The sequence below is a fragment of the Gymnodraco acuticeps genome, unplaced genomic scaffold (genome assembly GCF_902827175.1).
Source record: "Gymnodraco acuticeps unplaced genomic scaffold, fGymAcu1.1, whole genome shotgun sequence".
NCBI classification, from domain to species: domain Eukaryota; kingdom Metazoa; phylum Chordata; class Actinopteri; order Perciformes; family Bathydraconidae; genus Gymnodraco; species Gymnodraco acuticeps.
In genome coordinates, this window is record NW_022990512.1 from 77,168 (window position 1) to 91,157 (window position 13,990).

At 39.6% G+C, this 13,990-nt stretch overlaps 1 protein-coding gene across 14 annotated transcripts; it reads right to left on the reverse strand.

Annotated features, from left to right (window-relative positions):
* Positions 1 to 1,083: 1,083 nt before the first annotated feature.
* On the reverse strand, positions 1,084 to 13,344 carry LOC117553198. 14 transcript variants are annotated; one of them, XM_034227018.1, is made up of 14 exons: positions 10,028 to 10,083; positions 8,870 to 9,023; positions 8,544 to 8,685; positions 6,925 to 8,405; positions 6,259 to 6,463; positions 6,087 to 6,181; positions 5,472 to 5,659; positions 5,139 to 5,252; positions 4,318 to 4,967; positions 4,019 to 4,182; positions 3,664 to 3,783; positions 3,539 to 3,586; positions 3,362 to 3,445; positions 1,084 to 3,253 (listed from the first exon to the last, which is right to left on the reverse strand). In XM_034227018.1, the coding sequence occupies exons 8-14, from the start codon at positions 5,144 to 5,146 to the stop codon at positions 3,149 to 3,151; spliced, it is 1,179 nt and encodes a 392-aa protein (XP_034082909.1). In that variant the 5' UTR covers positions 5,147 to 5,252; positions 5,472 to 5,659; positions 6,087 to 6,181; positions 6,259 to 6,463; positions 6,925 to 8,405; positions 8,544 to 8,685; positions 8,870 to 9,023; positions 10,028 to 10,083; the 3' UTR covers positions 1,084 to 3,148. The 14 variants fall into 14 exon arrangements, 12 of the variants coding, with proteins under 12 accessions (XP_034082909.1, XP_034082908.1, XP_034082906.1 ...); XM_034227017.1 differs by having other exon boundaries at positions 5,124 to 5,252; XM_034227015.1 differs by having other exon boundaries at positions 4,318 to 5,252; positions 7,276 to 8,405.
* Positions 13,345 to 13,990: the final 646 nt, after the last annotated feature.

Genomic DNA, 13,990 nt, shown 5'->3' on the forward strand with positions numbered 1-13,990 from the left:
CACACAACACAACTAGTATTTCCGGCCGTCAGGAAAAATAGCGTGCACCATTCCATCACTGGTCATATCTCAGATATATTTTCCAGATAAGAAAACAATGGCAACCACAGAGCTTGAAAGATATGTCCACGATTATATTTTTCCAATGTAATTTTCTCCAGAGGTAAAACATGTGTTATCTGATCAATGAAAAGTTTTAAATGTTGGAGGACGTTCATTCTTCCAGAGTAAAAGTATACATTTCTTGGCAAAATATGTTATTGTGATTAGTATTCTGTAATGTTTGGGGTTCAGTTTAAAGTTTGGCATGTCATTTAACAGGAAAAAACATGGATTTTGGCTCATTTCGATGCCTAAAACGGCTTTTGTGAGCGCATGAATCGAATCCCAGAAATGTTTCAAGAGATCACAGTCCCAAAACAGATGCATAAATGTTCCTTCTTTTACTTGACATCTCGGACATTTTGAAGAGTTTATGCATCTTTATGGGTGTGAGGTAACATTTGTTGAGAAATGTAAAGTTTGCTTCTTTGATTTTATTGCTTGTGAATGGAAAATGTGTTCTTTCACAGATATTCAGCCAAGTAGTTTCATCTATCTGTATCCCTAAGTCCTTTTCCCAGATCTTTTTTAAAGTTGGAAAGGATGACTGAGCTCTTTTAGAAAAAACTGCATTAAATTCTCTAATTTACCTTTGATCGTGCTCGATGACATCAATATCTCCTCCTCTTCCAACAATCCCGATCTCAATTTATTGCTTTTAATAATTGAGTGGATCACGTTCCTAACTTGCAGGTATCTGAGCAAAACCTTATTTGAAATGTCATATTCGGCTCTTAAATCATTAAATGATTTCAATGTTATATCTTTGTGGAACAAATGTTTCAATTGCTTTATACCTGATTTCGTCCATTTGTTTGTATTGATTGACAACAAATATTTGCTAAGATCAGGATTGTTCAAAATAGGAGAAAAGATTGAAATACCAGGGTTAACATGAACTTTCTTTGTACAGTCCCTCCTGTGAAGTTAAAACTTCTGTTGTTGCAATGTTGAGGTGGAATGAAGGAGTCTGGAACGTCGTTAGCCAAAGCACTGAGAGTTTATTGAACACAGTACATCAATACAGCCGGGAGGTCACTTAGTTTCACACGTCCTGTGCATCCACCAAATCATCTCTGAACCCAAAGAAACCACAGCATGCAGCAACATGAGGAGAGGCGGAGCTCTCAGAAACCCGCGTTTACCTAATCAATAGCAGATGTGAGACAATAATCTGCTTGTCTCAAAGAAATGCAGGCAGGCCTGGACCCTTCCCCCACAGGATATAAGGAGAAGCTTTTGACCTGTGACCTCAACCTACAGAGGAGATTTTGACTGATACTACAAACAATGTTTGCAGTATCACAGATTCTAAGAAACAATAAGATACTCTATAATCAAGATCAGATTAAAATATTCTCTTACACCTCCAGGCTAAAAGTGTATTGACCACTGTAAAACATTTGGCCATATTTTTCACCTTATTGAAGTCTTTAACAAATATAAGAGTTTCCACTGGCAACGGGTCAAAGGTATTGGCTTCTATCTGAACCCATAGTGAATCCTTTCTTCCCAGAGACCAAGATAGTACATTTCTTAATTGAGCCGACCAGAAGTAGTGTTGAAAGTTGGGAAGACCAAGACCCCCCATAGTTTCTGGTTTCATAAGAGTAAGTAACTTGATTCTTGGTTTGTTATTACACCAGATACATTTTGAGATGTGTCTATTGAGAGATTTAAAATAGTCAGCGGATAAATAGCATGGTAACATTTGAAAAAGAAAATGACATCTCGGTAGAATATTCATTTTTATGACATTGATTCTTCCTAGCAGTGATATTGGTAATGTGGACCATTTCGATTAATCCTGTTTGATTTTGTCAATGAGTGGATTATAATTCTCTTTAAACAGATTATCCAGGTGTGGTGTTATATTTATTCCTAAGTATTTAAAGCCACCTGGTGACGAATTAAAAGAACAAGACAATTTGCTGTTGGCGTCATATTTAAGAAACAAGCATTCGATTTCTTAAAATTAATTTTATATCCTGAGTATCTTCCAAATTGCTCTATCGTGTCGTGCAAGTGTGGTACTGAATTTTCTGGGTCTGTTAAGTAAAGAATGATATCGTCAGCATACAGAGAAATGTTGTGTTCATTGTTAATCTTCACTCCTTTAATACTTATGTTGTCTCGCACACATGACGCCAGTGGTTCAATTACAATAGCAAAAAGCCAAGGTGACAGAGGACATCCCTGTCTTGTCCCCCTTGTTAGTGGAAACAAATCTGAGGAACTGCAGTTAGTGATAACCGCTGCTTTAGGATTTTTATAAATTGATTTGACCCACTCTATGAACCGAGAGCCCATATTTAACCTGTTCAAGATAGCAAAAAGAAAATTCCACTCAACCCTGTCAAAAGCCTTCTCGGCATCTAAAGAAAGAAGCAGAGATGGCTTCTGACCGGGGTCCAAATGGTTTATAATATTCAAAAGTCTCCTTATATTATCAGTAGAATATCTGCCCTTGACAAAACCTGTTTGATCAGGACTAATTAGTTTAGGTAAAATCATTTCCAGTCGTTTTGCTAATAATTTGGTGATAATCTTATAATCATGATCCAAGAGGCTTATAGGCCTAAATGAAGAGCAATTCATGGGGTCTTTCCCATCTTTATGTAGTACAGTAATATATGCAAGATTCATTGATTGAGGAAGTGTTCTGTTGTGAGAGAAGTTGTTAAACATTGACATAAATATAGGTTGAAGTTCAGTCCAAAACTCTTTATAAAATTCTGCCGAGAAGCCATCAGGCCCTGGGCTTTTATTTATAGGCATAGATTTAATTGCAGCCAAAACTTCTACTTCTGTAATTGATGAGTTTAGATACTCTTGATCTAAATCAGATAATGGGCGGTGGTGGTGAAGTCGATAGGGACTTGGCTTGGCAACTGGAAGGTCACCAGTTCAAGTCCCGGCAAGACCAAGTGCTACCGAGGTGTCCTCGGTAGCGCCCCAAGCCAATGGACACCACACAGCTACAGATCAAGTCAATGCACACACAATATAGCTTATCTACATGGTCACAACATGATCAGTCTTTCATTCAGGGTGGTTTTGCAATCAATACTAAAGAGTCACTTACACACAGAACAAAGTGCCCTGGGATCCACAGGGGGAAAATCAAGGCATCCCTCTTGTGGGAGTCCACCTTAAAACGGAAATATTGCAAATATGTATAGTTATTATTAAGGTTTTTTTCCCCACACTCATCTTAGAAGTCACTTTTTAATACAAACTGCACATCCCTGGTACTTACTGGAAGAGAGAGTCGAGCGTCACAGTGATTAGGTGCCAGCCAGGTAGGTGGAACATGTAGATCCACTACGAATACATCTTTGCCCTGTAGAAGATATGTCTATCAATAAATACATTTTTTTCAATCAAATTGGTCACACACACATATATATACACACCTGATACTGCATATACACACCTGATACTGCATGGCTTCATGTATGAGCCTCAAGCACGCATTTCCCACCTGTAAAGACATCACTGTAATCATAATTCCAGAAAAGTGCAATAACTTCAGAAATTCTGACTAAAAATGTTCCCCACCATGGAGTCCATTTCCCGTCTTAGTCCCAGGGTGACAAGGTTCTCTCTTGTGAGGCACGTATGACAGTCTTTGACGATGAGCTCCTCCATTGGTCTGGTCTCATCAAGAACATAGTTAACCTACACATTACAAAGAAATGCAAGCAGTGTCAAACAAATAAGGAATTAAAACAAGATTTGTGACATTGAAAACGTTGGCTAGGAGGAAATGTGTACAATTAATTAAACGTATTATTATAAGAGTCATCATATGCCTGGAACAGGGCTCTGACACTAGATTAATTGCAAAATAATGGCAACAAAATGAATGTGGGGGAAAAATGTCAATCTATGACACAGCAATGCAACCACATACCAACTGCTCTTGAAGGGGATTATGCACTCCTGGTGTCCATGAGGTGCGACAGGGCCTGATGTTTGAGGTCATAGTGAGAGCCTCACAATGATTCCCACAGTGGTGCGTCGTGCTCACATCTGTAGCGACTTCATGCTCGTTGGTCGAGACATCTGCCTGTGTGTCTGCAAGTGGTAAGTGGTTATGGTATATGTCTAGACATAGACACTTTTGGTTATCATTGTTACTTGAAGTGATACTTGTACTCAAATAGATCCTAATGTAAATGTATTGAAATTAGGTAATTAAAGCATAAATACCCAAAATGGCCTTTCCAAGGGCATCAAGGGTGATCTCTCCTTTACAGACTGTCCTCAACTTCTTCAGTGCCAACTGGTTAACCCTCTCATTATGGTGATGCAAGACATTACGCATTAGAAAGATGTGACTTGATGGGGAGAAACAGTTCATAAAATAATTGTTCTTTCTCATTTCAGAGAAGAGCTGCTCTGCTTTCTGGGAGTTGAGCCACCCACATAGCTCAGGCACAAGTCCAATAACTCTAAGCGCATCGGTCTCATCTTTTGTGTTAGACTGATGGAAGGTGTCGTACAATGCGTAATGCTCCGCAGAACCAGTTGCAGGATGGCAATTAACATCAGGGGGGTCTTTCTCGAACTGCAACCATGGCAAACTGATTTTCAGTTGCCCTTTCTTGGCAGACGCAATATTTTCTGGTGTTGGTGCAGCCACTCTCCCTCCATGTGGGCTGAAGGGCAGTCTCTCTTTCTCCCGCAGGTTGGTATGACTTACTAACCCCCGTGCAAAATCATAAACCACAACGTTTGGGAAGTGAAGAAAGGAAAGCAACAGATCTGCATAATCGCGTGGGCTTTCAGCTCTTATGTTGAACTTCACAGCATTCACAAGGACACAAGGACACAAGGACACAGGATCACTGCCCAGCCACCTTGAAATGTAAATACATATAGTTAGTGTGGCCATTAACCTAGCTGTCCAATATAATTACAGACATACCTGTAGGTTTACAGAAATTCAATATTTTCTCATATAATAAATTATGAACTACATTTTTTGATTAACTAAATGGACATTTGACACTTACCAGATGCCCCCACACCTTGTCATAAGTGCTCCGTGTTTTCATCGCCTCCCTCAGGCGTAGGATTAGATCAATTTTGCTGCCTTTAGAGTCAATCCCACACCCTTTCACCAGATTCCGCAAAGCTTCAACCTGTGTAAATGTATATATACACACACACAAACACACACACCAACAAGACGTTGAAAAGTAGCTGACAGTACCACACTCTGCCTTGCTTTTGGCCAAACCTGGAAGCCATTTAAAACTTCCAGCAGAGTAGACATCTAGTATAACAATGTACTAAATGTCAATGGATACATTACAGTTCGAGAGCAAGTCAAACACATTTTAATTCACATTTTAATTCACCTTTAAGTTAGTCAGTTCAGTTGAGAGGCGTTCTTCTGTGACATCGATGTCTACCTGGTCTGCATCAGACTTTTTGACTTTTGAAAACTCAGTGTTGAGAACGCATTTGCTGGATCTGGTACGAGGTCCAATCCATGGCGCCCACTTGTGAAATGAAGGTGAAACTCTGCATGGATTATCACGGTTACCTTCATAGTGGAAAACAAACACATCAATCTTAGATTGATAGTACAGTTCATACATAGTGGCCAATTCATTGAATACAATTTAGAGCAGTTACAAATGTAGTGACAATCACATATGTAAAGATTTTACTTTATCCATTCTGTTATATTTGATTCTTTGTTTAATTTGTGAAATGTTGAGGACAATTTTAAAGAAGTTCTGTTTTTTTCTTTTCTTATATGCCTTTCAGTTTCAAACTTTGCTGATTAAAAACCTTGGAGATTGTACCAGAACCAGCAGTCTTTGAGGATAATTTAATGTGTGTTTATCTGCTGGATAAATAAACAGTACAGTTCATACATAGTGGCCAAGACACAGGGGATCAGGGGTCTTAGGAAAACCTATTTGTGCAGGATACTCTTAATAGAAACATTCAAATCTATATCTTACTTTTCTGCAAACAATGTCTTGATCAACCGATTGCCAGAATTCCTCAATGTCGACATGACCTTCAAACTCTGGTGGGGGAGCCTCAATTTCACTCACTACAAGACATTTTGCTCAAAATCATTGTCATTTCGTGAGATTTGTCTGTTAAAAGAGAAGACAGAACAGTGCTTACCTGCCATAGTAAAAACTCCTTTCTTGTGCAAGTCCATTATGACTACAGGCGGATGGACACCACAGTGCACACATGAAAAGTTGTAATCATGTGCGGTCATTGCCTCAAAGTGAAGATACCCATGAAGAATTGAGTCATGCTTTGGATACTTTTCATTGTTTGTCTGTTCCAAGATATCCAAGGCCCTTCCCACTGCAGTGTGATTCTGTAATAAGATCACAACAGAGTGTAAGACAAGTCATGTTTGCTTTTCTACTGACATTGATGTTTTACCAAACAGGAGTTTAATGACAAGTAGGAAAAACTTCATTTCTGAAACCATTCACTGCTTGCTCATAAAGACTTACTATCAAAATTCATGCACCACCACTGACTCATATTAAAATTCTTCATGATGTGTCATGTCTATTACATTAATGGATGTATCAACCACTTAAAACCCTCCATTCATGGTCAAACTGACCAGAGTTACTTAATGTACTTGGCCTGCTGCCCCCCCCCCCCCCCCCCCATCACACCAAATGTCTCTGCCAAAAATAGCCGATCTACAAGCTCAGTGCATCGACGCGCTGTGAGCTTTTAGATAAGTCTGGCTAATGTTACTCCCAGAATATGTATGCTGGGTGCAAGTGGTTAAAGTTGCATTAATGCGTAAGTGTAGATTACCTGGACAGACTGTCTAAAGAAAAGGCAAAGGTGCAGTGACAGGATAGTGTGGTCATCAAAATTGTGCAGCCCCTGTGTCCATTCTTGATATCGGTAGAAATGTCCACAAAGCCCACACCTTTTACAGTACGTGGAGACATCTTAGAAAATACAAGAAAGTATTAGTGATGGGATTTACAGATTTCTATATATCTGTGTGTGTATACGATAGTGCGTGTGTGTGTGTAAAAAAGACAATATACAGCATATAAATGAATAGTGAATGACTGCTATACTTAACAAAATAACATTTACTGTAGCATATGGATGGCCAGCGGAAGTATCACTAATATATTCATAAACTAAACATACCCTTTACTATGCCAGTGAATGTCACTATGTTAGCTTTATGAGTTATCGGCATAGGATCCGACAGAGGAATTTTTCCTGGGCAAACAGTGCAAAAGTTCTCAAGAGGTATGTGGCGCTTTGGCAGTGTCTCCATGTTCTGCGGTGAACATGCATCCGTTGACAGAACAGCTGGCAATTTCTTGTGGTCCAACAAGTAAAGAACAAGTGATGTCAAAGCGGCTCCCTCAGGTGGATAGAGAATGTCCTCAGTACTGTGGCCTTCAGGATCAGATTCATCAAAGGTCTCAAACACATCACTGTCTGTACTTCGGACCTTTAGGAAGAGTTCAGGTCGGGTCTGATTCAAGTGCCATTTTGCTATGGACTTATGAGCACAGGAATTCTTTGGCTTTGAGCATGGACACTGCCAAGCATTTCTTTTTATGTCATAACATACAGACACTCTCCCTAACCGCGAATAATATGAGGTGCATGTTTCAAGAACTGACACATAAACTCTTGATGCGCCACTGCAAAATGTCACCACTTTACTCAGTGGGATGTTTTCAGACACAGCTTTCTCCTTTCTGACTAGACACATTCTTTTTGTGTTGTCAGAAATCCATTTCTTCCCAACCATATCTGACAGAACTTCCTCCTTCAGTGTGACGTCTGGTTTGGATGAAGTAGGACAGTATAGAGACCTAACATGAATACACTCAAACCCTAATAAATTACTTCTTCTGGAAAATTCTGATGCCTGCTTGCAATTTTCAAGCTCACAAACAACTTGGTTGCGGTTTCCCAGGTGAACTTCTGTACATGAACTTCTCAGCCCAGAAAATGTTCTTCCAACAGCAAAAATGCCCTTTTGAGGTCTAAGCATTGGGATGGAAGATGGTGATTAGAAGTAATATCAGGAACAGATGATGAGTGACGTCGATCCATGTGGGTCTTGAGGTTTTTCAAATATAATACAGTTTTACACAAAGGACATGTTGTCCTTTTGGCCCTTGACTGGACTACTTTGCTGCGACTGATGGCTTGGAGTGGAGTGGAGGCTACAGATGCTGTGGCAATTTGGGAGGCTGCAGAGGTGACAGGTTAGGCTGAGGAGGCCACCGTGGAGGCTGAGGAGGAGACAGTGGCGGCTGGTGGGGAGACAGTGGATAGATTACATTATAGCAGTATAGTTGTACAATACATTTTTCCCATGTTTTGTTTAAGTTGTCTTTAGGGGGAATAAGGTTATGACCACTGCTTCTGGTGTGTTCAAATGCATCACTTACTCTGGCGAAGCGATCCAACGCTACAGGCTGCCACTGCGTACTTCTGAACATGATTCAGAATAGTGGGGTGGGTTCTGAACTCCCCACAGTAGCAGCAGTGGAAATGTGGCGATTTGCAACACACACCTGTACATTGTGAATCCTACAAAGATAAATCCAGTTTACAAATGACTTAATTCTTAAGGCAATATAAAAATGTAAATGATATTCAAATTCACATTAGAATAATATTAGTTAGTAATAGTTAATTGGTTAGACTAACTAAAATTAGTCAACTATGTGTACATTTTGGAAGATCTGCAACATTTATTTAGATTAAGAAATACCTCCATGTTTAACAGCCGTTCTCCTATGGTTCTGCAGATGTGCCACAATATGGCCATAGTCCCCCACCTTGCTGCAGAATGTGCACTTGTACTTATTAGGGCCTTCACAAAGGGGTGTTAGAAGGGCATCCCCCTTGTAAACAGTTGGGTGAATCTGGAAGAAAATGAGGAATTGTTTACTATTCAAACTGTTTTTATTTGCACTTTCAACAGTAACCATTCATATCACATAAATGACCGGAAAGTTTTTGAATGAGCTTTGATATTTATATTTTAATTGGATTGCTTATTAGTTTATGCAGCTCAAGGGGTCACATAATTTGTATAATATAACTAGTGTTTTTGCTTATCGATATTAGGTAGTTTTTATGATGTTACATTCTTTAACCTGTCTTTAATAGTGTTAGGTGAGCTATTAAGCATGTGTTAGATGACCAGTGACTCTTCTCTAATCATATTACTTTACCACATTTCTGATGATGACATAACTAATGTTACATAATTATAGAAGACACATCCGAAGTGTTATTTTTACATATTGATTAGCATCCGACATTTACTGAAAGGATGCGTCCGTCTCTCGTCTGGTTCATTACAACTAGTAGTTACAAACTGTTACAGTTACAACCTTAATCAGTACCGCACATCTTATTACTCAATTCAACCAACCAAGCTAGCCATGTTGTCTATCCGAATCCATACCATATTATTTGATTAAGTTACAGTATGTAGGGCAGGCCTACTTATATTTCCAAGATAATACAACAGTACACAACAGTACACTAGCATCATGCTAAGTGCTGGTTAGCATCACAGCATATACGCTAACCTTAGGTCAATTAGATGATCAGCTTTGGTAACACAAATCAGTATTGTTACCGAGCCTGATAATCTATTGACCTATCGAAGCTTAACGTTATTACAACAGTAGAGTAGGCCTGGTTGCAAACGGGACTATAGGCCAACGTGTTTATAGCATCATGCTAAGTTAGCATTTAATACCACAAACATTTTTACCACATACAACTATTATTTACTTTATTAACGCTGTAACGAGGTTGGACAGTCGATGTTGTACTTTGATAACGACACAATTGTGTGTTAAGAAAAATGACATTACAATAAATATAAACATGCATCTCTGGAAAATACTATTACCGCTGTTTCAACTTGTTGTTCGGCCATCGTGAAAGAACGAATGACTTATTCTGCGAGGATTTATAAAAGCAGCTGGAATCCCTTAAATTGCATTACTGCCACCTACAGTATGTATTTCTGCTGAGTGTCATTATTCTATTGGATAAAAAAAGTTAGGAAACGCCCCTATACGATCCGCCCCTATACGATCCGCCCCTATACGATCCGCCTCCTTGCTGCGGTCTGCAGACAGACCCATCTCGTGCATTTAGCTGTCCTTTCAGGCCCCTCCCCTTTTGGAAGCGTAGGGCAGAATTAGGAGGGAATTCCGTCTCGTAGCGTTTGTGCACTGTTTTGAAATGCCGCTCCTAAATTACCCTTCTTCGATAAAGCCACGCTCGCATTGCAGATGAGACAGATGGACTTTGAATTGGAATAGATACAAAAATAATCATCCTCCCACTCGGAGTGAAAATTATATATTTTGGGCTCTTTTGCTTCTGCCATAATTGCGGTCTTGTGTGTGTGCGGACTGGCACTCCTGTTGACACAAACAACGTCAGCGAAATAGTGCCCACTGCCCACCAGCCACGCCCCGACACATGGGGTCACGCCGGCCAATCACAAAGCTTTGATGCGTTCAAGTGCATTATTCTGGCACAGGAAGATTATGTCATAGGACATTAACGATAAAACCGAATAGTGTTGTTCTATTTTTAGACACATCTCGCGATCGACTGGGAATCTCCCCGCGATCGACCGGTCGATCGCGATCGACTGGTTGGGCACCCCTGGTGTACATGGTTGGGCTATACTGTAGGCCCAGGGTTGGCGGGTGCTGTAGGCTTGGGAAGGCTAAGCCTTCCCAAATATTTGTGTAACTGCATCCTGGTAAAATAAAAATATAATGTCTTTGACATTAGCGCTGCTATGCAGCCACCTGTGCCCTGTACCACGAAGCCAGTTCAACAGACCCTGGATATGCTTGAGTTATCTTAACTAACCCTAACAAACGAGATCTCGCTAAACGGTCCTACGGCGCTGGTTATCAACTCGGTAAATCAAGCCAGGGTTTCTCTCTCCAGCTGAGAACGCGTTCACGTGAAAGGGGCGGGGTTAGCTACATTTGACCAATCACAAACAGGGACAAGTGTACTGACAGCGCAGCGTCATACTTCATTAATGAAAAGTAAACTAATATTAGACAAATATGAGCTTTTAAACATCCATGACTTAAACATATAATCCAGGATACAAGCCACATAGTTGCACCTGCAAGGAGAATACAGAACAACTCGTTAAAAAATAAACTACAGAGTGTTTGAAAGCGTACAACAGTTTTATGATACTGCCCCATCTAAAACACGAGGGGATCTGACTTTATTACATTTGAGTTGAGTGTTTCGTCAACTTAATGTGTTGCTTAAAATAATACGTCTGCATACAGTATATGTGACAATGTAACTAAGTGTTGCACGGCCAGATTCGGCTCGAGAAGCTGACTCAGATAAGGAAATATTGTGATATCGATGTGAGATCGATGATCTGATTGATGATGTGATGTCAGTGTGATATGAATGATAAGTGCGACACGTCGGCGTCTTCTCTGCATACGGCAGTTTAAACTGCATTTCCTTTTTCCTGTAATATGACTTGATAGATTTAAACTCCGCACACTGAGCTCTGATCGATCAGCAGGCGGTGCTTTCACTGAGTTGATCTCTTTTCTATAGACACCGGAGGCGGGCAGCGTAAGATGAAAAAAAAAGTTATTTAGCCTTCCCAAACCTGAGCCTCACGCGCCGCCTATGTGTAGGCCTACTGTATACATACAAAGGCCATTCAAGCTAGAGTTCTTCTGGAAATGTTCACATCAGGCACCTTCAAGTTAAACAATACTAAACAATTAACACAGTAGGCCTAAATTATGTGGACTAAACCACATTTATTTCGTTAAAAATAAACAAAATATGATTTTGTTTGAATGATTAAATGTCATCAGGCACCTTCAAGTTAAACAATCAGGTGCACACTTTAATGTGCCGCCACCTCCGGACTCGGCTTGACTCGGTTTAAAGAATGCACAAATGTGTTTAATCGTTTATGTCAGATATGTACTAAGTAGCCTAAATACATTTGTTCCTGCTCAAGATTAGATTCAACTTTATTGTTATTGCACATATTGCAGGTACTGAGACAACGAAATGCAGTTTAGCTTCTAACCAGGGGTGCAACAAGCAGCGAAAAGTAATGTGCACAACACTACAGTAAACAATTAACACAGTAAATTATGTTGATTAAACCACATTTATTTCGTTAAAAAGAAACGAAATATGATTTAGTATGAATGATTAAATGTAGGGTGAATTGCCCTAATGTGGGACATTTTTGCATTTCAGACTTCGGGAATATATTGCGATATGAAGCCGATACAATAAATCAAAATTCAGTACCATTCCGAAATCCCCAGTAATATTAGACACTAATAATACAGTAAACTATTAACACTGTACATATTATTGTTTGCCCGTGGGATTAGGATGATCGGTAGTGAGACCCGTGCTGCATTTTCCTCCGGTCGGATGTGATATAAAAACAAAGCGATTATTTTTGTTGTTGTAAACTCACGTGGATTAAATTTAGTGCATTCATTTCAACTCGCGAACATATGATACATTAAATGATCGTGAGGATGATGATTGAAAATAGTTTGTTTGAGCCTGGATGCATTTCCTGATCTAAAAACATAGCGATGTTTTTGTACTTACGCCAACGTGAATTAAACATTATCTTGTTAAATAAAAACATGGGGATGTTTAGTAAATGAACTAAACATCCCCATGTTTAGTTCATTTATAGCATTATAATCTAATTAGCCTTTTGATGTTTGCCCTTTGATGTGAGGTGTTATAACAGGCAGGTGTGATTTCACACCGGTGTGTTATAAGCCTCTGATGTTAATCTAGGTGTCTCTTTGAAGTTATGCGTGAGACTGTCTAGCCCCCGCCCCCTCACCGCCCAGGCCTCTCCCCCTTTCTCCACCCCTTTCTCCACCCCTTCCTTTGGCTATGAGGCCAGCAGATAGTGGGGGGTGGAATTAAGTGAAAATAGAAATACGCTCAAACTAAATAAAAATAGTCATTTCCACTTACCAAGTCACCTTTAAAAAAAGAAAAATGGCCAAGAGACGCCTCGATATGGGTTTAATCAGCGAGAGGCCTGTGACAACTTACCGCCATCCGTCCGGAGCGCCAGTCAAGAAACGAATGCAGCATCTGTGCGGGGTTCAGACACCTACAGCCGAAGATCTGTGCAGAAACTTATCTCGTGCCCTCTTTTGGTCATGTGAGCGCGTTCATGTGTGCTGGAGGAGGGGCTCTGTGAGGAAGTGGCAGATTTTCCCCCGGTTGTGTACTTTTCAAATACGTAAAGAGGGAAATAATAAAATATCCTATTGCCCCCATGATCTTTGTCTTTTTTTTTAATAATTACTTCACACAACTATAAGGAAACCCAATATGAAGTTGTGAGGTTGTATGGGTGTAATATTATAATTTGTTGTATGCAACAAAAAAGGTTTGACTGCAAAAGACTCACTTTTTACAGAGGGCTCCTCATGTTTCTTTTTAAGTTTTTGTGAAACTGGTAACTTCAAGGAAGTATCTGTTTTGCAAAGAGGGTATTCATATTCATTTAAAAAGATCTTATTTAGGTTTTTTAATGGTGATACCTAAGGATATTCTCTTTAGTTGTATGGATTGTGAACTAATGTGTAATTACTTTATTAACTATAAGAAAGTATCTCTGAAGAGGGAAATCATAATTTAAAATATCCTATTCCCCCCATGATCTTTGTCTTTTTTATAATTACTTCACACAACTATAAGGAAACCCAATATGAAGTTATGTGAGGTTGTATGGGGGTAATATTAGAATTTGCTGTATGCAACATGTGACGAAGATGGCTTCGTCACTGTGGACTGA